The 25,687-nt window shown below is 38.6% G+C and overlaps 1 protein-coding gene across 1 annotated transcript in view; it reads right to left on the reverse strand.

The window, feature by feature from the left end:
* Window positions 1-25,431, reverse strand: part of MAN2A1 (mannosidase alpha class 2A member 1) — a 184,917-nt gene extending 159,486 nt beyond the window's left edge. The window contains exons 1-3 of the mRNA XM_079143501.1: window positions 24,288-25,431; window positions 3,750-4,001; window positions 1,163-1,307 (exon numbers count right to left, since the gene is read on the reverse strand). Coding sequence (XP_078999627.1) covers window positions 1,163-1,307; window positions 3,750-4,001; window positions 24,288-24,422 — 532 coding nt within the window. The 5' untranslated portion in view covers window positions 24,423-25,431. The remainder of the gene's footprint in view (window positions 1-1,162; window positions 1,308-3,749; window positions 4,002-24,287) is intronic.
* Between the last annotated feature and the right edge of the window lie 256 nt (window positions 25,432-25,687).

Genomic DNA, 25,687 nt, shown 5'->3' on the forward strand with positions numbered 1-25,687 from the left:
AGAGGAGGTAATGTGGTGTCTCCTTACTACCTGCATAACCTTGACAAGTTGATTACCACCTTTACCATGAGTGGCACCAACCTTCAAGGGTAAGCATTAGATGTTTATAAAACATTTGGCACCCTGCCTGGTAAACCACAGATTTTATTATTCCAGCTAAGTGCACATGCTATAAAATAACAAGAAATGATACTGGCAGAAATTAAGGATGGCAAAAAGGGGTAAAGATCTTTAAAAAATTATCAGAAAGGGAGACTAAGTGAACTTCAGTCGTGTGTCCAAACTTAAAGCTGTAAGTTGTATTATCACAGAATAGAAAAGAATACTTGCCAATAAACCAGTGGAAAAGAGTATAAGTAAAAGATAAGTGTGCATTGTGTGTAAAACAAAACAAACAAAAAACCCTTCAAAGTATCAAGGGAGTAATGGTGCTCTGAACACAATGACAAAATTGGAATATTGAGATAATTAACAAAATAGAAGCATAAAGATGTTCTTCAATAGAAGTCTTCAGAAATGAATTCCAATAAAATGCTTCAACTAAATTCACTGGGCAGTCACTCTGTGCTATGTACTCACTACCAAATATACACATCAAATCATAAGTCTCACCAGAATTGAAGCAATTTCCCCTTACCTGGAAGTAAAAAAAAATCTCTGGCCCCAATAAATAAAAGCCATCACATGAGATAACAATAATGATAAGACAGCAGCTACTTGTGTGCCATATACAATTCCCTTACATTTCGCCCTGTGAAGGAGATACTATTATCCTGGTTATAACAAAGAAAAAACAGAGGGATTAAGTACCTTGTGTGAAATCATCTAACACTGATAGAGAGGGCTAGGAGTCATCCCCATGTCAGCCTGGTTGATACCAATGACACTCTTCACATTGTTTCTCCAACTTAAAGATTCAAACTTTCCCATGAGCACCTTGCCTTAGTACCCCCTTAAGTATGTACAGCTTTCACATTCAAAATCTAAGTCCTTCTTAAGTGTTTACTTCACACAGCACAAGTATTATCCTTGGATGGCACATAAATGAGAACAGTAGAACACAATGACATAAAAGGAATATATTACTGTTAAAAGAGAATAATGTCAAGCACTCTGGGTCTAAAGAAACTTGGTAAGTTCTCTTTTCAAGTGCAATTTTTACCTGGGTCATTATGGGAGTGAGGCACCACAAAGACTTGAAGAGGCTCATCATCCCAATCATGAGTGTCATACTTGATGTCAAACCCTTGCCTCCAAACTCCACCATCTGGATTATCAAAAGGAATTAGATTGTAAACATCCAACATCTAAAAATATAAAAAGAAAAGTTAAGCCATTAATTTACATTAATGTTGGTAAATATTTGCTCAAACTTACCCACTGCTGTACCCTGCACAAATATTTTATCAAATAAAACTATTTCTGTAGAAATTAATTGAAAAGCTTAAGGTAGAAAACATTTATTCACTATCCAAAGGCTTGAAATGCTAATTGTGCTACATAACTATCCTGATAAAGAATCCCCTCCCTCTCTTGCTTTTAATAAATATAATTTCACTCAATTCTTTCTTCCTTATTTTACTGCCAAAACAATTTAACAGAAATTTATAGGAACAGAACAAGAACATTTCTCCCAAAATTTGATTATAATCAAACATTTCAGCATTTTCAAATGCGGTACTGAAAATGAGAGTTCGCTTTATTTGGGCTTTATTTTATAATCAATCTCCTATATTTTTTAAATATATACCTGATGAAAATGCATCTTATTCTTCTAACATATGTTTACCTTTTTATTCTAAAAGCAAAGAATCAAGCACAGGATCAACCAAGATCTACCATAGGATCACTAAGCATAACCATTCAAAATTGGAGGTAAGTTTTTTTAACTGAGATTTAGCTTTTAAGTATCCAAATGTTTTCTATAACCTGGTTTGGTGGCACACACCTGTAATCCCAGCTGCCCCAGAGGCTGTGGCAGGAGGATCCCTTGAGCCTAAGAGTTGGAGGCCAGCCTAGGTAGCAACATAGCTAAACTCCATTTCAAAAAAAAAAAAAGTTTTCTAGCTTTCAAATGCAGTATTCCTTCTAGCTAATAATCAAGGTGGACACAAAGGAAAAATATATTGTCCCCCCTCCAAAAGAAACCCTAGAATTCTACTTTCATTCATCATACTCCTCCATAATACTAAATACGACAAAGAACACAACCAATCATTTACAAAATTTAAATTATATTAAAATTAGGCTGCAAAAATTATATCTTAATAACAAAAACATTTTAAAATGCCAGAAAACACATAAAAAAGTGATTACAAAGTATTTTAAGGCAATAACATCTCTCTCACTATGGAGCTCATGCCTTTAAGAAATAAAATAAAACCCTTCCAAAGATAAATCAACAAATCTTTGGGAACCAGCTGAACAGGAAGAAGCATGAGCAGTCTCTGCTATTCTTTCTGGTTCTTTATCGGGCCTCACAGTTCTCCCAATCCCCTCCAGTCTCACTCTTCCAGTAGGTGTGATTGCTCTGTAACTCCTTTCTGCCCAGTCCACATTTAGATCACACACCAACACAAAAAAGTAGCTTTGCTATTCCCTCAGCATGGCTAACCAAGCTAGGTACTTATGTAGTACTCAATAAAAAACAAAATGAGGCCAAGCGTCACAGAAAGAGATATCCCTGCCATGTACAGGATTCTGATCCTATCTGACTGTCCACCCATTAGCTGGTGAGGTTGCAGGTGCAAGGCCTGGCTAGTTCCACTTCCAGCTTGGCTTATGAGCCATGGTCTCAAGATCATATCATGTTCTGTGCCTACAGACATTAGTGGGAAATGTCAGTCTAAATCCAGGACAGAGGCCAACTAATTTTGTCCAACTTTAAAATATTCACCCTTTAGGATCCCCCCGAGTTCCAGTTTCTAGTCTAAAGCACAAGGTTAAACACAGCCCTCCACTAATTTGCAGAGCAGGGCCAGTATGAGTGACACCCAGCATTTAAGAAAGAAGTCCTTTGTAAAGAAGTCCTGGTTTTTGATTCCAGTACCCTCTAGAATAATGTTGTTCAAGTGAAACAGAATGCAAGCCAAATATGTACTTTTTAATTTTCTAGTAAAAGGAAACATTTGAAATTAACTTTAATAATATATTTTATTTAACCATATAAACCCAAAAGATAATCAACTCAATGTGTAATCAATTTATATAAATGAATTAAGATACTTCTCATGCTTAAGTCTGAAACACTCTGTATTTATATTGCTTTTAGAGCACACTTCAAGTCAAACTGGCCACACTGCAAGTGCTCGGCAGTCACATGTGATGACAGCTTCCATACTGAAAGCACAGGTCTAGAAGGCTCCTCCACCAGAAAAAGGATATTCCATAAAAATACCCAACCCTATACAGTATGATAACAAACGGTAAGAGCTGGGCTTCTATTAGATTTTCCAAAGGAATGAAGGAAGTCTTGGGCAAAATTAAATCTCTAATGGTTTCAACCATTATAAGAAATAAGAATAGAAAAACATAAAAATAGGCCATAATAACAAGACCAGAGCAACACAAAACCAAAATTATATTACTTAAAAAGAAAAAAAAAAAAATTAATGACTAATCAAATCACTCAGCAAAAAGAGAAACTGGAATCCAGAGTTTAAACAACTTACCAGTAAGAACAGATACCAGATCAAATTTAAAAGCAAAACCAAAAAAGCTCCATGATTATTAATGAATATCTATATTACCTGCACATCTGGATGCAGACTTCCACTTTGTGATACAGACAGACAGTCTTTAGGGTCAACCTGAAGGTATGACTGTGACAGAAGATGTGAGCCAGCACCTTGGCTGAAATTGCCTTGAGAACTTTTCGGACCGTCCTCCACAGACTCACTCAAATTGATGACCGAGTCTCTAATATTTGAGATGATCTCATTATTCTCAGCTAGCAAACGTTCCAAGTGGTCTATTTTTTCTTGTAACACCGAGAGCTGGGCCTATAATAAAAAAGAAAAAGGCAGCTATATGAAACACTAATATATCTCTGCTGAGGCACACACATTTAAAAAAAAAAAAAATTATGTGGCTGCCCTTTTGGGTAGCCACTCAGCACTCACCCTTTACTTTCCACTTTTACAAGAGGAATCACAAAAAGCATGAAGAGATGACATAAATGAAACAACAATTTACAGCAGAAAATCTTTTCCATAGCTAAAATCTTTGTTTAACCATATTCTAAAATATGCAACAGAGGGTCCAAAAATATTTTGGGGTACATTTTTCACTCTCCCAAAACTCTGTCTTAAAAGATCTCTAGGTCTCTGGAATCACTAAGTATGACAGCATATTATATTCAGGTGTGAAATTTTAAATTTCTGTATAACAAATTTGAGTTATTTACAAAGGTTAAAAAATATGAACCTGAAAAAGATCAATCCATCGCAACTTGTTAATACTAGTGGACAATTCTAAATAAGAAATGTCAGTTTTAAAAAAAAAAATCAGTTCATCAACTCTCAATTAGGCACAAACAAGAACGTTCTCCAAGGAACCATACAATAATTCTTTAGTGAATACCCACCATGTCAGGCATAATGCCACAGGTTGGGAAGACAGGTAAGCTTAAGATACATGCCCTAGTCTATGAATACACAAGATCACATTGTAAGCAAGAGCCAAACTTCATATCCCAAAAAGTTCACATTTAGGTTTAAAAAAATAACATCATCATGGTGACCAAATTAACTCCAGACATTCATCACCAGGAAATAACAAGGCAGCAGAAAGAAAAGAAGGGAAAAGAAAAAAGAAAACACCTAAATGTTCAAAAGTAGGATACTTGTCAAATGGTAGATCTACATCATGGAACAGTCTAGGGTCACTAAAATTTACATACATAAATTTTTGAAAAACAACAATATAAGGGGAGACATTTTCAGGAGATAAAGTAAAGAGAAGTAAGTTTGTTTTTTTTTTTTTTTTTTAAATAATGTGCATGAAAAAATAGTGTGCATGACCTGCCATACTTTTGGAAAAACACACATGGAAAAAAATATCCAGATGGTTAATAACTAGATATATTTATATTCTTTTTTAGCCTGCTCTGAATATTTGTTGATTCTGTAACGCTAGGATGGGATGGAAGAGATGAGTTATACTCGCAGGTCAGTTCAAAAAGCAGGAGAGAAGTCAACAGACTGAGACCTACCAACAGAAGGCCAGTTACTTCAGCAAACAAGACTAGAATGGCCAGAAGTCTGAAGAAAATAGAACAGAAATTTTAGAATAATAAAAAGAAAAAAACAGCCCAAAGTAGCAGTGAATTACCTTGTGGGGAGGGTGCATGACACTGGGGATTGAATGCCCAAAGCCCTGTTTATAGAGAAGCATAGGACACAAGACTGCAAAGTGCTTCCACAGACCAGAAAGATGCTCTCACAGATCTCTCTACAAAAACAGCCCCTTACACATCAAAACTAGTCCTTGAAAGCAGCTGTCACTCTAGAGTGAAGTAGTATGTCAACACAGGGTTGAACTCTGAAGCCTCTTCACTGGCATACACAAAGACAGGAAGTGCAAGGTTTTAGCACAGACCTCTTCCTGCAAAACAAGGCCCATTTCCTTTAGTGACAAGTAAAAAGGAGAATACACATCAGTTTATATCTGGAACTGGCACAGCAAGGGAAACTTGAGGGATTAGTGCAACACCAGTTCAGCCATCAGAGAAGCTAGCTGAACCATGTGGATTCCAGATAAGCAAAGCTGTTAAACAGTATCATACTCTAAACCCTTATTCATAAGCACACAGCAGTTTTGGTTATGAATGGTTCTCCATAAAAGGACCAAAAGATGTTCTCTGGCATAATCCAAAATTCAACCCCAGCAAAAATATCTGAGATTCAGATACACAATCAACTAATCTGTACACATCTTTCTAAACAGACATGTTACAAAGATTGACAAAAACAAGGGGAAAGCTTTTCTTCACTCTTTATCACAATACCATGAACTGTGGCCTTTTTAAGTCATTTCTGATAGATTCTGTTGCATAGTTCCAATATTAAAGACAAATGCATTTCAATGTTAAAATTTCAACTGTAGCAGGTAACAAAATATCAAGTTCTTCTTACTCAAAGTAGAATTACAACTTGTTGATTTGTCTCATCTTTAGTAAAACTACACACCTCCATAAAATAAGACTAGCTTTGTCTAGACCATTGTGACTATCTTTCACCAAGAACATATTTGATTTTCTCTGCTACTGGTGAAAGAGAAAAACAGAGCAAAAAATCAGATATCAAAGACTTTTGACTCAGTCATATGAACAAAACCAATGACTGCTATCAAGAGCTAAATCTAAGCTTATTACATAATTATTTGCCCCAGGGAGGACACTAGCTGCTGGGAACTGAAGTCACCTCAATCACTCAAGCACAGCTGAATGTTACAGCTTCTCCTCCTTGTTACAACTTAAAAAAATGCATGTCTTCCCCTCTCCCCAGCTTCTGCTGACTTCTAATCCCATGCCTCTCAACTGCTCAAAGGCTTTGTTCTTTTGGTTAAACCCTCTCAATATAGCTCCATCAAACTCTCATTTTAAAAGCAATTCATTCTCAGTAGTTAATATGAAACTATATGAAACTGACATTCTCATAGGCCAAAAATAGTCAAATATCACCAATGCTGTACTCTGTATTCTACATTCTTAATATTCTATATTCTATATTCTGAATATTCTTATATTCTATCTATACACCTCTATACTCTTAATGTTCTTATATAATATTATAGCATATTTAAATTATGAAAAGTCAATAAAATTCCTATGCTTCTTAACTAATGGGATGATTGGTTTTTGGTGTCAACTCGATTGAACTAAGGGATCCAGATAGCTGCTAAAGCATTAATTTTTCTCCCTGCTTCAGCAAGGAGCCCCTCTCCCGCTGAAAGGGAAACCCAGGTTTCTTGGCATTGATTAGAATGACTGGGCTGCCCCAGGAGTACCTGAAGGTGGTTTTCAGAGAAGATTGATTGATGTTGTGAGTCATTAGACTGAGTGGGGAAGACATGCCCTCAATGAGGGCTGACATCACCTAATCAGTTGAGGGCCTGGATAAAGCAAAAAGGCAAAAGGCAATTCTTCAGCCCCTTCTCCTGCCTTGGAATGTCAGAACTCCAGGTTCTCCAGCCTTTGGAATCTAAGACACACAAGCAACCTCCCAGACTCTCAAGTCTTGGGTCTTGGCTTAAGAGATACACCATCAGCTTCCCAGGATCAAAGCCCATAGACTGGCAATGAGCCACACAACCAGGTTCTCTGGTTCTCAACTTGCAGATGGCCTATCATGGGACTTGTTAGCCTCCATAACTAAATCAACTAATCTCTCAAAAAATCCTCTCACCCCCTCTCTGTACATATGTATGCACATGTGTATGTTTATGTGTGTATATATAAATAACCTACCCTTCATGGATGTACAGGGATTATCAAGAATCTCTGCAAGTAATCCCTCCTTCCAATAAATGCCCATTCATTCTACCTGCACACCTCAATCAGCACCTGTCCTTCACTCTACTGAAACTGCCCGCATAAAGTCCCAAAGCCTCCCCACATTTCAAGCCTGGTGAAGGGCACTGTCCTGACCTTCACCATCATCTCAAGGTGCACGTGGCACGGTAAAACATTCCTTCCTCCTGGAAACATTTTCTTCACTCATTCCCAGGAAAATGTGCTCTTAGTTTTCATCCTGTGGACTATTTATCAGTCTCCTTAGCTGGCTCCTTCTCTGCCTAACCTCTGGATGTTAGAGAGTTCAAGGTTAGCTCCTAAGCTCTGTTACCTCTCCACACTGCCTGACATGATCTCATCCATTCCATGATTTAAATTTCCTGGTTGTGATGATGTCTCCCATATTTATATCTTCTGCTAAAACCTCTTCTCTAAAAACAGATTCACATATTCAAACGCCTACCTGATATCTCTATTTGGGCTTTCAAGTGAAATCCAAAACACCTTCACCACAGCCACTGCAGTCCTTAAGTCTCCTTAAGTGCCTTTAATCTTCACTTGGTTGGGCACTCTCAAAATCTTGGTGTGATAACTCTTTTCTTCCTTCTTCCTCACACACCAACCTACCTACAAGCTCTTTCCATGCTACCTCTAAAATAACTCATTGAGTCAGTCAACCTCTTTCCCTCAAGTCTCCTAACAGTGTGCTTTCAAGTCACCAATAATCTCTCCTGGCCTAGAGCAGAAGGCTCCTTACCTGACTTCCCATTTACATGCTTACATCCTTCATCCATGCCCTTACTCAGCTTACAATATTTTTCTTAGCATCCAGTGCTGGTTTCTTATTGTACTTAAAAGGAAAACACCCACATGGTAAACACAAACTCTCAATCTGGCATACACCACAGTCAATAAGAACATGCAACCATTCCCTCCCTCATCTTCTCCCTGATGGTATCCAGTTCCAAGCCAGCTCCACCCCATATATCTGTACCTTGAACATGTCTTTTTTTATACAATGCTTCAGTTCTCTCCCCAATTCACTTCTGTATACCTTTCAGCCTTCCTTAAGTTATTCTCTATCTCAACTTGATACTATTTTTCCCCCACAGAATATTATAATTATCCATTTAATTCATGTTTTGCTTCTACCTTTTCATTACTAAATGGACCTGTATGTTGAGAAAAGGCGCCACAGTTATTTTGCTCTTCCTGGTACTCTGATTCCCAGCACAATGCCTGGTACACAGAAATATTTAGAGGAGGAGAAAGAAAAAAGCATAAGAGGAGGAAACAAAAACAGTGTGCGACACTTTCTAGAACAAAGAAGGACTAATGTTGACCCCGCACCCCAAAAATTTCAAATTAAAAACACTCTAACTTAATTTTTTAAGAAAAAAAATTCTTGAAAAAAAAATCTTCATTGTATCCCATTCATTTCTTACCCAAAAAGGACATGAGAAGAGCACAGGAAGGAAAGTCCTAAGTAACAGAAGCATCTTCATGGATTATATGGGAAATGATATAGAATCTGACCTACAGTTGGTCGCAGGGTGACAATTATGACCTCATGAGCAGGGTAGAATGTGTGGCTACCTTTCTAGGGCAAAGATTATGAATTCTTTACAGTCTAATCAAAAGTTTTCAACTTTCACTAACCACAGCTTAATAAATTATGATTTTCAACTGATGTGGGCAGTACAGGGACTTTGGAAAAAGAACATCAAAATAATTTTGGAATGTTTCTTACCATGGTAATAAGAACTACACTCAAATCAAATTTCTAGTTTAGGGAACTTTAGATGAAATATTATTACATGTTTATAATATCATCAATGGTAGCAAAAGAAACAATGTATATGTATCTGAAATTCCTGATCCATCTCACCTGTCATTTATGCATTTTTTTACCCTTCGCATCTAATTCTGTTAGACTCAGCATATCATTCCATCCCATCGAGATCTTTCTGAACTCTGATTCTGCCATTGCACATGCCCCATAATGTAACAGCAAATAATGATTACCTTTATATTTAATGACCTTCACCAGATAAAGGTAAAGGCACGTTAAATGGTTAAGCACACTGGCTCTGGTTCAATTATTTGGGTTCCAACTTTTGGCACTTACTACCTTAAGGAAGTAACTTTTCTGGGTCTGTTTCCTGACAGACAAAATGAAGATTCTATTGCTTGGAATGATTGTAAAAGAACTTAGTTCAGAAACTACCACCAACTAATCACTGCAGAAGTTATGATTCTGGATGCTGCTACTATAATAAAAATTACTTTCTAAAAATTACTTTGAAGGATACAGCATGCACCTATAGAAATAGTATGCATTGTGATTAAAAGCAGACTCTAAAGCCACGCCAAATTTGAATTCTGGCTCATACCAAATGGCCATGCAACACTGGGCAGGTTTCATAACTTCTCTTCATCTATAAAATGGGGATAATCAATAATAATTAACTCATAGTTGTTATATGGATTAAGGCAATAAATGCAAATTAGTTTAAATAGTGTCTGCTAAGGTAAGCAGAATAATGCTTAGTTAAAAATGTCTGAGTCCTGGGGACTGGGACTGTAGCTCAGTGCAGAGGGCTTGCCTAGCACATGTGAAGTACTGGGTTCCATCCTTAGCACCACGTAAAAATAAATAAAATAAAGGCATGCTGTCAATCTACAACTCCAAAAATAAAGTCTGAGTCCTAATCCCTGAAGTCTATAAATATGTTATCTTAAAAATGACAAAAGGAACTTTGCTAATGTAATTAAAGATTTTGAGATGGTGAGATCATTCTAGAACACCCAGTTAGGCCCAAATTAATCACAAGGGTCCTTATAAAGGGGGAAAAGGAGATAGGAGAGTCAAGCTAGAGAAAAAGATGTGAGAACAGCAAAGGTCAGAGTGATTCTACTGCTGGGCGGGGGGGAGCTTGAGCCAATGAATACATTCAGCTTCTAGAAGCTGAGAGAGGCAAAGAACAGATTCTCCCCTGCAGCCTCCAGAAAGGAATGTAGCTTGGCAGACATCTTGATTTTGTCCAGTAGGACCTGTTCAGACTTCTGACCTCTAGACCTGTAAGATAATACATTTTTCTTGTTTTAAGCCACTAAGTTTGTGGTGGTTACAGAAGCAATGTGACATGGGTAAAGAGTTGGCCCTATATAAATAAAGCTTAGACAGGATCCTTACACTTGCAATCTGTTAGTGGAAGTCTGTCCAAATCCCCATCAAAGAACTGGAGTTGTGACCCGGAGGAGCTATAAACCCCCACAAATGGAGCAATGGGAGGAAAGACCACAAACTGCATAAGCTGTTTCCCAGAGGCATAACTTAGTCAAATAAGGCTCTACACCTACCTGTGAATAAGGGAGGAAGGGAAAGACAGAGTCAGACTTTATGATTAAAAATAATTTCCAGGGAAAGAAATATGAATCCCTTCATCTGGAACAGAGTTTCAGAATCAATGAATAAAAAGAGTTTTAAAGTCACACCGGGACTCTGGTGGGGCGAAGCAGAGATAAAGAAACCACGGTAATTTTCCAGGAAAAAGTCATGGTAACTTGGACTAGGGCAATGGAGGTAAAAGAATAGGAGAAGATGTGACAAGGTGGATGGACTAGCAATAGGAGGGATGTAAAGAAAGAAAATGGCCTCTTAGCTTTTTGCTGTGGCAACTGGCACAATGATGAGTAACAGTTTAGAGAATGAGGGAATGCTGGGGAAGAAACAGATAGATGGGAAAATATGTTCTAGACTATCAAATACCTGAATGGTGGTGTGAGTAGAAATGTGAATCTGGAACTTAGGAGAGAAGTCAAGGCTGAAAATATAAACTTGAGTGAGCAGTGCAAATCAGAATTTCAAGCAATGGGAACAAATGGGATTACTAAGCATGCCTGCATAGATCTGCTTTGTATAATTTTAAATGGCTCACCAGACAATTCTCACACATCCCCAGTTAAGAACCAGTGTATTCAAAATAAATATAGGAACTATGGTTTAGTATTTCTAAAAGGGTGTCATTGTTATTTGCAGAAGTCTCTGATCAATCAGTCACAGTTCAACCTATACAGGAAAATCCTCTGTTCAGTCAGATTTCAGGCATTTCATATGAAGGTTTTTGGATCTGATACAATGACAACTTCCTCAAGTGCCCACTCTATCAATTAAAACACATAGTATTAAAGACAAAAGGAGAAAGAATGAACTGGGCTGGGACCACAGTTATGTAAGGATCCTCAACTCTCCATCAGCAAGCCACAGTTACAAGTGATTTTCTAATGGTATTTTTTTCCAAATCTGGAGCTTAACATGCCTGAATTTCTTCCAAGGTATTGTCTTTGTGCAGCCACTTCTCCATTCAACAAAATAAAAAGCCCTCTCCAGGTGAGCAAGAAGAATAATTAATTATATAATACCCTACCAAAACACAGAAGCAATATATACTGTGTCCTGGCAAATCATTATTCATATCATACCTGACTAGGTGTGATGGTAACCGAGTATACTCAAATATAGGTAGATGACAAGAATGCCAAATGGGGATGAGAAGAAGAGGTGGACTTCCAGTGTGCCCAGGCAGAGTATTCAAGGGCCTTGCTACTGCATCTTGGCAACCACTGGGCAGCTGCCAGAATCACTATGGAGGATCCCAGCCCTGACCTAAACTATTAGCACTCCATCTTCTCACCACCCTCCTCCAAAAATGTGGTTGGAATTCCAGTTGCTGGCACTTTCTTCAGGCTCCAGGAGACAGCTCCATTTCCACCCTGTGAGTTTCCAGATGCATATTTAGATTAAAACCATATGGCCCCACCTGCACCAGCCCAGTAAGGCTGCATAGAAACTATCTCCTGTTAAGACAACACTTTAGGCACCAAGTTATTAATGAAAGTGAGATTCCACAAAATAGACATCCTTTTTAAAAACAATTACTAGAAGGGTTTGTAAGTAGGGCAAAATGTCAGGATTATAAAATATTTTAATAAAATGCAGCTTTATTACTTACAAATCCATTTAATAACTACAATTAAGTAGCACTAAGCAAATTAACTATTGACTAATAGAATTCTTTAATTCAGCATTTCCCAAACTGTTTGATGGAACACTACTCATTTTTTATTTGCCAAAACCTTTTAAGAACCACATTGATTTTCCTTATAAAACTTATTTTTAGTATATTTATATTCTTATACTTAGCACTCTGAAACAATCTGTCAACAGTGTATTCCACCCAAGAACTTGTACCAAAGTTCCTGTAATGCACTTTTGCACAGCAACAATTCCCAGGTAACCAGGGTCACATTGTTATATATCATCTAGTCAGTGACTCTGGTCTGTGTTGGTAATCTATTTTTTTTTTCTTTTTTGACATATTGTTGTCTTTGTACCTAGAGAATTATGGACTATCTATACTATCCAAACTCATTCCTTATAGATAAAGGGTATATATTGTATCTTAGGACCTGCTGACAAGTTATATCAACATAATAAAATGCATTTTACACAAGTAATTTTGGAAAACACAATTTCAATGTAAAAAGAGAATAACTGTCAGTAAACAAAAAAGCCAATCAACCTAAACAGTGTTAGCCTATTTAAAGTAAATGCAATTGACATGCCTGAGATCATTTTTCATACAGAAATAGTCTGGGGGAGACTCTGAAAGCAGAGTTGTATTAAGTAGATAATTCACCTCCCTTTCCATCTTATTTATACTAATCATTTCCTAAATAAGCCCCTTCCAGTTCTTACTAACAAGACAGGTATTTAGGCAAGCCCCAGCTGAATTAATATAAATGGTGAATTTCCTAACTATGCTTTATAAGCACCAAAGATTCTAAAGTTTTACAATTTTTTTTTCCTATATCTTACTGTATAAAAATCCATCTGAACCACCTGGTCTACAGGGGCAAGGTGGGATAGAAAGGATCATCAAGGCATGACTTAATACATGAGAATATAACAACAATTTCTAAACATCATATCAGCTACAAAAGAGGAGTTAACATTATAAATTTCTGAGGTTCTCAAATCTCATTTTTTAAAACAATTATTGGATCTTCTTCCCTTAAAGTCATAAAAAATATCTTGCATTTCAACTTTTGTCATCATCTGGCCATACATGTTTTCCAGAGGTGGCCCTGGATCAAAAGCAGTTCTTACTTTATCAGTTGCCAGTCAAGCAAAAGGGGCTCTTTTTCATTCAAACAACAAGGGCCAATTTGACGGTATTCTCAGAAATCTTCCTGACCTTCAAAACAACCTTGAGCTATGAACCCACCATTTGGGGTGTTGTCTTTTGATCCTTAGTATCTCTCTTCTCCACTGCCTCATCTTCCTCCGCATCCACACAATCTACTTTCTCAGACCTAGAAAAAATAATTTAGTACCAATAAACTGTGCTAAAGATGAGAAGGGTCTTTTTAAATCTCCTATTGAAATGCATCTTTGAAATTGTTCCTTATGATAATCTTATCTTTTCTTAGGTATGCTGATCCATGAGCTGGTTTCTGACAAATTGAATACAAGCTGCTTTATTTTATTAACATCTGCTGCACAATAATCTTAATATAAGAAGTGCAGCTTTTGGCTATAAGAAATATACTTGGCTCTCTGCTCTCCTCACTGAGCACAGTTCCAGAGTGAGCTCATTCTTTCTCGACTCTGATGACGCCCAGATCAACATCTCCCTTCCTTGCTCTCTTGTCCCAGCATTTCAGCCCATTTGGCTATTTTCACTAACATCCACTTCATTATAATGAAATTGAACTTGTTCAAACCAGCTTGTCTTTCAATCCGTTTGTCTACAAACAACATAACCAGTCTCCAATACCCCAAAGGAAAAAGGTAAAAGAGAATCTTTGACTCAAGCCACCCATCATCATTAGCCTTTTTCATATCTGTTAGAAAGCCCTGGTGCTCTTTTTACAAAATGTCTCCACACTTTTCTCCCTTTCCAATCTAGCCAATTCAATACTGGTACAGAGATTTACTGCCTTATGTCTGTATTACCTCAAACAGATTCTCAGCTGCCTTCCTGCTTCTGAGTCTTCCTACACACTGCTACCAGAATAATCTAGATTGAATATTCTCTCAGCTTCCAGGTCTAAAATTTTCTACAAAATGAATTTTCTAACACTGCTTTTCTCAAGCAGCTGCCTGGTATGCTCAATAATTCTGAGTGGTTTGCTACCATCTAAGACATAACTCTTCAGAGTGACTCTTGGGGAAATTAACTATCTGGTCCCAAACTACCATGTTTACCCAACTACTCTTTACAAGCATCAGACTGATTCCAAATCAAGTCACTCTCCTCCTGTCTTTTCAAGATACCAGATCCTTCAGGACTCCAAAGCTTTGGAAACACTGCATTTTACTCCCATCAAAGTCCAATAAGAAAAGCTTAGCTTCTTTCTCCTCTCCTTTGGTTAACCTCAACTTGGCCATCATCCAACTTAGTTGTGTTTCAGAACTCCTTTTAAGGTCTTTGTCCTTATATCGAAAATACAAAATAAGATCATGGACCATAGTTTTAATCTCAGGTCTTAAATCCCTGGTATCAAAAATAGTGCCTGGTATACAACAGGTATACCATAAATTTCTACCTATTGGTAATAATTAACATTTGCTGAGTACTTAATATGAATATGTGCCCAGCACCATTCTAACATCCTTAAATTAACTTTTAATAAATAATTAAATAGCTCTTAACTGTCTCTAATAGTTCATACATGATAGTTTTATCTCCCAAAATAACTAGAAAGTTCTTTCAATGCAAGGAACATAGCTAGCATGTCTATCATGATGTTCAAGGTACTAAAACATAATAAGTTCTCACGTTTGGTATATCAGGAAAGCCACCAAATTACAGATCAGGATATATATTCCAGGTATGCAATGACTGGGAAAACTGCTGAGATCTAGTTTATGTGGCTCTGTGTCCTTATCTGAAAAATCGAAAACTAAATTAATTGACCTGGAAGGACCCTTCCTACTCTAAAATTCCACAACAATGTTTTCATATGTATGACTTTTCTGGGATGCTGAGGATTCTTAAAGAGAATGATTGTTTTACTGGACTCTAAAATGCAAGTTCAGGACATTTTTTTAATGTAGAAAATAATTCTGAGAATAGTTCACAATCTTAGGCTTCCATTCTCTTGTGCTGCTCCACCAATAAAATGTTACTACCAGGGCCAAGACTCATGAACCCCATGTTCCTCCTCACCTGTGGTACATAGGAACATGACAGGCTGCTGAAAAGGGTGTCTTCAGCCCTGTCATCCTCATCCTGAAAGGAAATAAAATGCCCACCAGGACTAGAAGAAACTTAGTAATTTTAACATTCATTGTGAACAACAAAATGACAAACGACTCCATACTTTCAATCTTAGAAAAAGCACAAGGGATTGTAATATTGATGCATGTAGAACTATTTGAAAATAATGAGATTCAACAGATAGGATTCAATAACTTCCATTGCCTTTGTCAATAAGAAAAAGGTAAAGGAATTTGAGATAGTCAGGAGAAACAAAAAACTATACAAGGAAGCCATGGTCCAGATGTAAAGGAAACTCAAAATACAGGATGAGTCTTAGCAGCTGGAGTATAAAATAATCCCTTGCTTTGAGGCTTAGAATATTTCCTTATAGGACATGTTTAACAATATAAGATTATCCCTCTTTGTTCATAAGGTCAAACTACCTGACATACAGTAATATTTATATTATTATTAGGTTGAAAATGTTTATTGTTTTTAACTTTTTATGTTTTAATTGACAAATACCAATTGCATGTATTTATCATGTACAGCATGCTTTGAAATGTGCACTTATTGGAAGAGCTAAATCAAATTAATACGTATTACTTTTAACAATTATCATTTAGGTAGTAAGAACCCATAATATCTACTTTCAGCATTTTCAAGAATATGATATATTGCTTTTATCTATAGTTACCATGTTATAAAAAAAATCTCCTGAACTTATTCCTTCTACCCAAATGAAATCCTATATACTTTGTTTATTTGGTTTTCAACTTTTATAGCCAACTTACAGTCAGACTACCTAAGACATTCAGTTTTAGAATGAAATGCAGATGATGAAATGCATATGGATATAAAACATGGTTCAAAAAGGATGGAAACTGAGAGGGAATGGAAATCAGTGAAAGAAAGTGGAAAACTACCAACTCCTCATCTGATATAGTGAAGAGTCAAGATGTTACCTCTAAAGTTGATGGATCAAGAAAACAAATGAAATTACATCACAAAGTTGTTAGGATATAGCAAACGGAAGAATTAAACATAAAACTAACTTCCACAAAATTGGAAAGAGGAGGAATTCCTCATTTTTTATAAAGGGAAACAATAGTTTTAAAATGGAACAAAAATTATATATAGTTAGTTTAGGAACTACTCAGAAAATAAAAGACATGGTAAGAAGTGGGACTCAGAGAAAATTCAATTGGGATGTGGAAGGAGGAAAGAGAGACTCCTCAATTGTTAATGTATATCTATACCTTGCTATACTATCTGAAATTTTAATTTATATGTGCATCTATACTCTCATAAAATGTTTAAAAGACAAAATCATTGCCAAAGTCCCCAGCTCTCCACACTCCTTATTCACGACAGTGTGGCTCACTGGCAAGAACATAGCAGAGAGTCAGATTTGGGGTACACTCTGTTCTTCAAAAAAGCATTTAATTTTTCTGGACCTGCAAAAAAAAAAAAATCCATTTATTTGTGGAAAATGTACAAATGCATGCATTTAACTGAATAAAAGGGGCTAGGGTTGTAGCTCAGTGGTAGAGCACTTGCCTAGCATGTGTGAGGCACTGGGTTCAATTCACAGCACCAAAGAAAATAAATAAATAAAATAAAATAAAGGTTTTGTGTACATCTACAACTAAAAAAAAATGTTTAAAACATTAAAACTGAAAAAGACCTTTAAAAGTTAGCAATAACCTTAAACACTGCTCAATGAGATGAATTTTGGCTCAGACTAAGTATACTACAATTTAAACATGATACTATAATCTCTACAAACACAAATAAGAAGAAAATGACAAGCTTTAAGAGTGAAGAAGATGATAAAAAAAATTAGCAGGAATTAATTACTCCTTAACAAATAGAATAGCAGTCTAGTAACCATGCTGACAATCTGGTGGCTCTCTGCCTCCATACTAGGCAAACCTCAGGATCTCAGAGAGAACTGCCAAGTCCTGTCTTATTTTTATGATTTACTAAGAAGATACCTACACCTGGGATCTACTTTCACAGTACTAACCCAGTCAGATTAGGCTTGGATGCAGGTCATCTGTGAATTACAGCAAACCCAAACCACTAAAAAGTCATAGTTTTCGATCTTGAAGTCAATGAATTTTTCATAGCTCATGGTCCAGAACACTCCCTCCCAGAGCAGTTCTATAGTGAGAAACCTTGAGGTGACAGAAAGGAAACAAATTTAATGCCTCAAGCATATCCTTACTCTAGCATGGATGTTCCCCAAGGATATAGAAGTCTATTAAATATATAGATAACAAGTTTTAAGCCACACTCCAAAAACACAAATTTTTACCAATGCTTACTTAATAACCAGTTTATGAGAACTTTCATTTTTGATTTAGCCTATCTTTGCTTCCACAGACCTAAACATATTATGTACCTCCAATGTTAATGATAGAGAAATATACTTTAAGTCATGGATTGGCAAACTTCTACAAAGGGCCAGGTAGTAAATATTTTACTTTTTGTGAGCCAGAGTTTTTGTCCCAACTATTCAATTCTACCACTATAATGTGAAAGCACCAATCTGTGGAAGAATCACCATGGCTATGCCATGAAGTATTATTTAACCTTTTACAATTTTCCAGTTCATGGCCCTATAAAAAACAGGTAGTAGGCCAATTTGGCTTATGGTCAGCTGACGAGGGCAGAGTGAAAAACCAGAGGGCTTAGGGACAAAAGAGAAGATATTTACCAAGAACTTCATTCTTTTCCTGTCCTTACCTCCATCCTCCTTTCTTATAATATGCTATTGAGAAGACAAAATGAACATAAGGAAAGTCTTCCCACTTTTTTTCCCAGTTTCTTTTCCTGTTTTTCCTCATCTCAGAAAGGTACATAAATTACCAGAATTAAAACACAGGATTACACTGAAAAAAAGTAAACAGTGTGCCTGAGAAAATTTCAAAATCTTAAATTAATTTTGCATATGATTTTTATACCACTTTATAACTAATCAATACATCTTATCTTCCTATGATTAAAGGCAAGGGAATAAACCTAGGCTACTGCCAACCTCTAATTCCGCCTGTATTAAGTAAAAGATGATCTATTTACCAAGACCTATTATGTTTTTCTCAAAATATATATGTCCAACTGGTAAAAATTTTTAAAAAATTAAATTTCATTATAATTATCTTACATTTTTTCTTTAACTTGTATGTGAACATAATCTAGCCTTCTGTTTTCCGTAACATATTGCAATTTAAGATCTTAAATATGTGAGTGAATTTTAGGCACCCAGAGAAAAAATAAAGTTCAAGCATCAAAAAAATATTGGTTATCCTTTTGAGTATTAGAATTATGCCTTTGATCACTTTTTCCTAAAATGCAAAATGCTAACAAAGTGCACTGGGTATAAAGAATAGGGCTCTGGCTTGACTGCAGCAAAAGTGATTTTCAACAGGAACAATTCCCCCAACCCCAGTAGATATTAAGCAATGTCTGGAGACATTGACTCCTACCACTGGGGGAAGAAAGAAAACAATGCTGTTGGCGTACATTGAGTAGACAGCAGGGATGCAGCTAGACAGCCTACAAAGCACAGGACAGTCCCCAACACCAAAGAATTCTCAGACCCAAAATGCCAATGGCAACAAGGTTGTAAAATCCTGGGACAGAGGCAGAAAAAGGAAGTTGTAAACTAAACTGCTCCAAGGTCGAGCTTTTCCTTAGAAAACTGTATGCTTGATTTAGAAGCTTAACACTAAAATATTTATAAGATTCTTAGTATGCATTTATCTGCATTAAGAATACAAATAGCATTATCTTAAATGCACTCTCAGAAAAGTTATAACACCAAGAAATTCAGAGTTCATTCAAACCAAATGATTTACTTCCTTCCTACCATAAGGCCAATTTAGCAATACTTACTAAAGCACAGGTGTGAACTCCATTACAATACAATCAACCCTCCAAACCTGTTTGAACCTCAACATGGTTTCAACCTTAAAAATTAGCAGCTTGGCTTAATAACTGAAACAGAAACCCATTATAGCTCAAATATTCGACATCTTCTCCTGATGAAACTAACAGTAACTATTAGAATTAGCAAAACTTATTATTTTAGACTTCTCCTTAGTTCTATGTGAACTCTATAAAATCCGCCATCAGGAACTTGACCAACAAGAGAGAAGAAACCAAAAATGCAATGAGGCGTTTATCATCCAGCAACCACAGATAACTAAAACTGTTAGGTATCCTCCCACCTTCTTAAAAGTCCTCTCTATGAACCTGGGAAACAACAAGGGAAAACTTAAGACTATTCTAGAGTGAAAACAGTTAAGAGTAGAGCAGGTGATCAGTGCCAGCCACTGAATTATTACTTCAAGGAATGTCTCAACACTTCTGTCTTTCACAAAAGGTAAATGTTTTTAGAGCTCTCATAAAAAGCAACAGTTGACTCAGAGGAAAAAAACAAAAGTGATCATTTTCATCAATGTTCTGTTCATAGTCCAAATATCCCTTAATGCTAATTAATGAGTAACAGACAATCCCCTTCTAATAAACAATCATTACATCTTTGTGACTAATGTGTTTGTTCAAGCCCTGATCACAGTGTTGATCTGGGAACAACACACTCAAAACAATTAAAATAATAAAATAAAACTTCACATCGGGGGCAGTCACCAGCATCTGGCCCAACTGGTTCATAGAAGATTGGGTCTCTGAGAAACATGGTAGGCAGAAGAGTTACACAGGACTGTTGGACTCAAGAGGGGATGAAGGAAGCAAACCTCAAAGAAATTTAAAGTTCTTGAATTTCTAACTGCCGCCTCAAAGTTCCATCACTTTCCAAAAGTCATAAATCTCAAGTCTTCACCCAAAAGGAGACAAATGACCATACACAAACCTGATCAACTCAGGGCAACAAGTGCTACTATTTATAAATAGAGTGCACTGAAAGGAGAGGAGAAGATCATATTTTTCTTATGTGTCATTCACAAGATTTACAGATTTATGAAAAAAAGAAAACAACTGGGGATCAAGTCCTAGTTATATCTATTGCCATAGGTCAAATTTATAAGGTCTATTGTATTGGACTCAAAAAATACTAGTGTTATATAGCATTGAAGCACTTATTTTAATGTGTATGATAGTTTCATTGCAAAAGTTAAAGGGAATAGAACTCCCTACCTTCTAAGGACTTGAAATCAAATACTTATTTTAAGACACTCTCGTTTCCCCACTTGATAAATGTTATAAGGTTTGAACTTCATTTTCCCACTTTCCATCAAAATCTCAGTTTCTATAAAGACTTTCAAAAACTAGCATTAATCTCTATGGTCATATACTATTCCAGTTATTTAAAAGTTGATTATTTGTGATGCAAAAACCTGACTCATTATTTTAAGTCTCCAGATTCAAACATAAGACATTAATAAGGCTTATTATTCATGCTGAAGATAGTAAGCAACTTATGAAATCTGCCTGTGGGAATGATGAAGACTTTCAGGGAGACCTTAACAATATTTCTCCTTTTCATCTGTTCAAATTATTACAACTTACCATAAGGCCTTTTTAGGGTATTAGGTTCTTGCCAGTCTCAGATCCAGAGTGAAACTTTTACTAATTTTTTTAGCTGAGATCTATTAACCCTGAAACACACACACCAGCTAAAAGGGTAGGCCACCTGTTGCCTCCAGTCCTCAAAGGAATTCTTCCTGGAAGTGTAAGGGGAAAGTCCTCTGAAGACTCAGAGGCAGGCAGTTGCCAAGAAGAAAATGGAATACCCTGAGAGGGCCCACTCCTGCCCTAGAGCCTGGTCAAGTGGTAGAAAATACAGTTATGGAATTAGGGAAAAAGAACAAAAGCCCAAAATACAGCAAATAGATTTCTCTCAATTTTGGATAGTCTTTAAAAAATACCTTGCTTACAAAAATGGAATTTATACCTTACTGAAGGTTCCATATCAACTGAAAGAAACTAAAATGGACTATAGAAACTCATACTTTCTAGATACACTGTTCTACAAGACACCAAAAATGATATACAGTGGCAGACTAGCTTGGGTTTACTAAAATTCAGGAATTCAGGAATTTAGTACTCAAACTCACAAAAGAAATACAGTACAACCCACTTTTGCTGTGTTTCATGTTGTTATCAAATTAAGATTAACATATACAGGTCGCAAAAAAAAATAAAAGAATCAACTCACATGCTGTACACTATGCTGTGTAATGATTTTCATTATAATGTTTAGTTGTGAAGTAAGCTAGGGGATATTCTGGAAAGATACAAATCTCAAGTACTATGTTTCAGAAAAAGGACCACATTCATTATGGCTTCATAATAAAAGTTCCTTTAGAGAAGAAAAAGAAAGTCATAAGCTCTTGTTCCACAGAGCAACATGCTTTATATTCTACATTAGGTCTTTCCACAAGCAAGTGGTGACCTAAACCATAGGCAAAGGATCCCCAAATGTCAGAACAGCATAGTGATCAAGAGGCTACAATTCAAAAGCTGCCTGTTCAAATCTTAGCTTTTAGCTGTGTAACCTTGGGCAAGATAAATCTCTTCTGTGCCTGTTTCTACACCTACTGAGTGGTGGTTATACAAATCAAGTTATTATGGAAGACACACAGGCTTATGTCAGATACATGAAAGTTAAGCTTATAGAGGGCTTATAAAGTCTACCTACTTGGGGATTGACTAGCCTGCCAAACACTTAAGCAACAAAGAGAACCTTTCTCCTACAGTGAAAATTCAGCAGTAAAAACTTGAGAAAGACAACCTTAACTACAAAAAATACCTTCTAAACCCTCTCCCACAAAGCAGCCACTGTCGATTTCCACCAAATGCTTTCACTTTAAGCAGAACTTAAGCCTGTTACTGAACGCTAGGGATGAATATTAAAATACTAGAATTAACTTTGCTTAAGATTTCCCAGTAAATGAATGAGTCAATCACTTCTTTAGAAACAGAGTAAAATGTCAAGGTTGCCAGAGAACCCCAATGCAGATGTTTGCATAAATCATTTTCAACTGATCACCAAGCCAAAGCCAAAGGACATTATTCAACCTTTCAAGTAAAATATATCAGTTTTTATGATTTTTCCTGTAATGGAGAAAATTCTGAAAATGAGGTGGAGGCAGGATCACAGTAAGTTTAACCCCCAAATTACACAACATATCAAACAAAGCTTAGAACTCCTTTGGCTTTCTGCTTCAGAGAATTCACATTGTTTTCTCCAACCTTATCAACAAGCACTGGGCAAACTCTCAACTCAAAAGTTAAAAGTCATCCCACAGTGTTTGTTATATATTTTCTCTATCATACAATCTATGGGAAACAGAAGCTGGTAAATATTCAAAACATCTGCCTACAAGATTTTTTTTAAAATGGCACACCTGCAAAATATTTTGAGTGCTCTGTAAAGATCACAGAATCCATAAGAGAGTCTTTTCTCACCTTCATAATAATTCAAATGAAGTTTGTATATTCATTTCAATGAAATCCAAGCCATTTGCCCAAGCATGTCAGAAGAAAAGGCAAGGATATTTTCCCTCTTTTAAACCGTCATAAAAGAAAAAAGCCTAAAACATCCAAGTGTTCGCGGCCTAGATTTCTCTACGCCTAAAGAGTCAAGTAGTTTCTAGATTAGCCATCAGCATGAGTTCTTCAAATTCATTCATTACAGGTCATACTACCCCAAACCTACTTGTACTAAAATTTCCTCCGTGTATAGGTCATTGGCAAAGAGCTACAAACTGAACTCTCACTGTGGTGGGGTACGCTTCCAAACAGAATCGCTTGCTTCGTTTTACTTATTTTTAGTAACTTCACATAAAAGACTTTAGTAGCGTCGTTTTCCCAACTCATTTGCCAATTTGACCACCGGGAGCGCCCCACAGCTTCGGACTGGAGTATAACACAGGCTTCCCACGTCTGCTCCAAACCAACCCTGTGTAACAGCGAAGAATGACAACACCGAAATCAACCCTCCGATCCACATGAAGAGGGCTACAAAACAAAATAAACTTTTAATCTCTTAAGCGACGATAAAGGAAATTTTAAAAAAACAAACAACAACAACAACAAAAAAGACCAGATGGTGTCCGTCTGATCAATTTCCAGGACTGGGTGCGCGCAGGGGTCTGAGCTGGCGCGGGCGGCTTAACCCCGGGTGAGCCCAGGGGCTACCCACAACCATGTTGCTGCCGAAGGGGCGCCTCTTGGTACGCCGGTTGCCCCTGCCAGCAGGTGCCCAGGCCAGGACGCGAGTGCCCGAACATGCCCACTTCCCCCGAGCGAGATTCTGCCACCACACGCCGCCAGACACTTTGTTAACTCAGCGCGCCCGGGAGGAGGTGGTTCCCCGGTCGTGGTCACCGTGGTCCGAGCTTCAGAGCCCTGTCTGAAGGAGGCTCGGCCCCTCCTGCGGCTCGGCCTCACCCTGCCCCTGCGCTGAGCAGCCAGGAACCACAGGCCCCCAGCTAACCCACTTAGAGCCCAGCGTCCTGGCTGCCGGTGCTTACCTGCGGATAGGAGCCCTCTCGGCGCGGGCTCCTAGGGTAGTCTAAGTGACCCCGGTCCAGCATCAGGTAGAGCGAGAAGATGACCACACAGAAGATCGCGCTGCCGAACACGGTGAACTGGCGGCTTAACTTCATTTTCCTCGATAGACTCGGGACCCAGACACCGTCCTCACTCGGAGAAGGTGGAGGACTATGGACTCTAGAAAACGGCCGCCGGAGGCTCCCTGCTCCCGGGTTGCGCGCTCTTGGGTGCTAGTGTGGGTCCGGACAGCCCTCCTCTCCTAGTCTCCGGCGCCACCACGCGCTCTGGGCCTTCGCCCTGACCTACTGCCCTCCCCGGGCAGGCGTCCCCCTGGAGGAGGAACTCGCCTGCAGTGGGGAAGGGGCCCCCACAAACTTAATCTCTAGCTCAGCGCCGACACCCGGCAGGGCGCGCCTAGCAGGCGGAGAGAGGTCGTTGCCCGGACTTCCTGCCACCACCGCCCCAACAGAGTAGGCAGGAAAAGTTTTCTCGACGAGGGCAGGCGTGTTCTCCTCACCCAGAAAAGGCGCGGGTTCGGCGGCTCCGGGGCCGACAGCGAACAGCCAGGTCCGCGGAGACCAGAGAAAAGGAACTAGATCTGAGGAGCCTGGCCACACAACTTAGCTCCGGGACGACCGGACCCGCCCCCGCGGCACCGCCCCCGCCTCCCCCGACCGAGCCCCTTCCTACTGCCGCCGCTGCCGCTGCTACCGGGGCCGGGCCGGGGTGCACCCTCGGCGCCGGGGCTTACGGATCGGACAGGAGTTTCCTTAGGGTGCGCGTCCACTCACTCGCCTCTTCCGCCCCGCGCCCCTACCTCCCCGCTCCCGGACCCGGGCCGCACAGGGAGGGCGCAGGGGACGGGCGGCGGCGGCGCGGGGAGGAGGAAAAGGAGAGCAAGCAGGAGAGGACGGTCCCCGGAGAGAAGCCCGCTCCAGCTGCAGCCGTGAAACACCCCTTCCTTCCCGCCCCGCAAACGCGGAGATGGCGGCGGCGGTAGCAGCAGCGTGAGGAAGCGTCGGTTTTCCAGTGCCACTGGGCTCCAGCACCACCAGCCACAAGCAGAAAACCGCGGCGGCGCGGCGGCGCGGCAGCGGCTGGGTCAATAGGCGCCTGCAGCCCCAGAGCAGAGCAGGCGGCTAGCCCCGCCCCCTCCCGACGCGCCGGGATGAGGGGGCGGGCCCCCCGGCGCCCAATCACCGCGCGCCTCCTGCTGCGCCCGCCCAGGCGGTAGGAAGACCTCAGGAGGCTCCTGTGACCTGGGAGGCGGCTTTGTAGGAGTTAAAGCTAGCAATAAGGGGCATTCAGGCTCCAGGAGTACACGTTCCACAGGGGCTAACTTTATTCCCAATGTCCCTTTTGCTGCTCAGATTTTCTG

This window comes from Sciurus vulgaris, assembly GCF_902686455.1.
Source record: "Sciurus vulgaris genome assembly, chromosome: 6".
Lineage (NCBI taxonomy): Eukaryota > Metazoa > Chordata > Mammalia > Rodentia > Sciuridae > Sciurus > Sciurus vulgaris.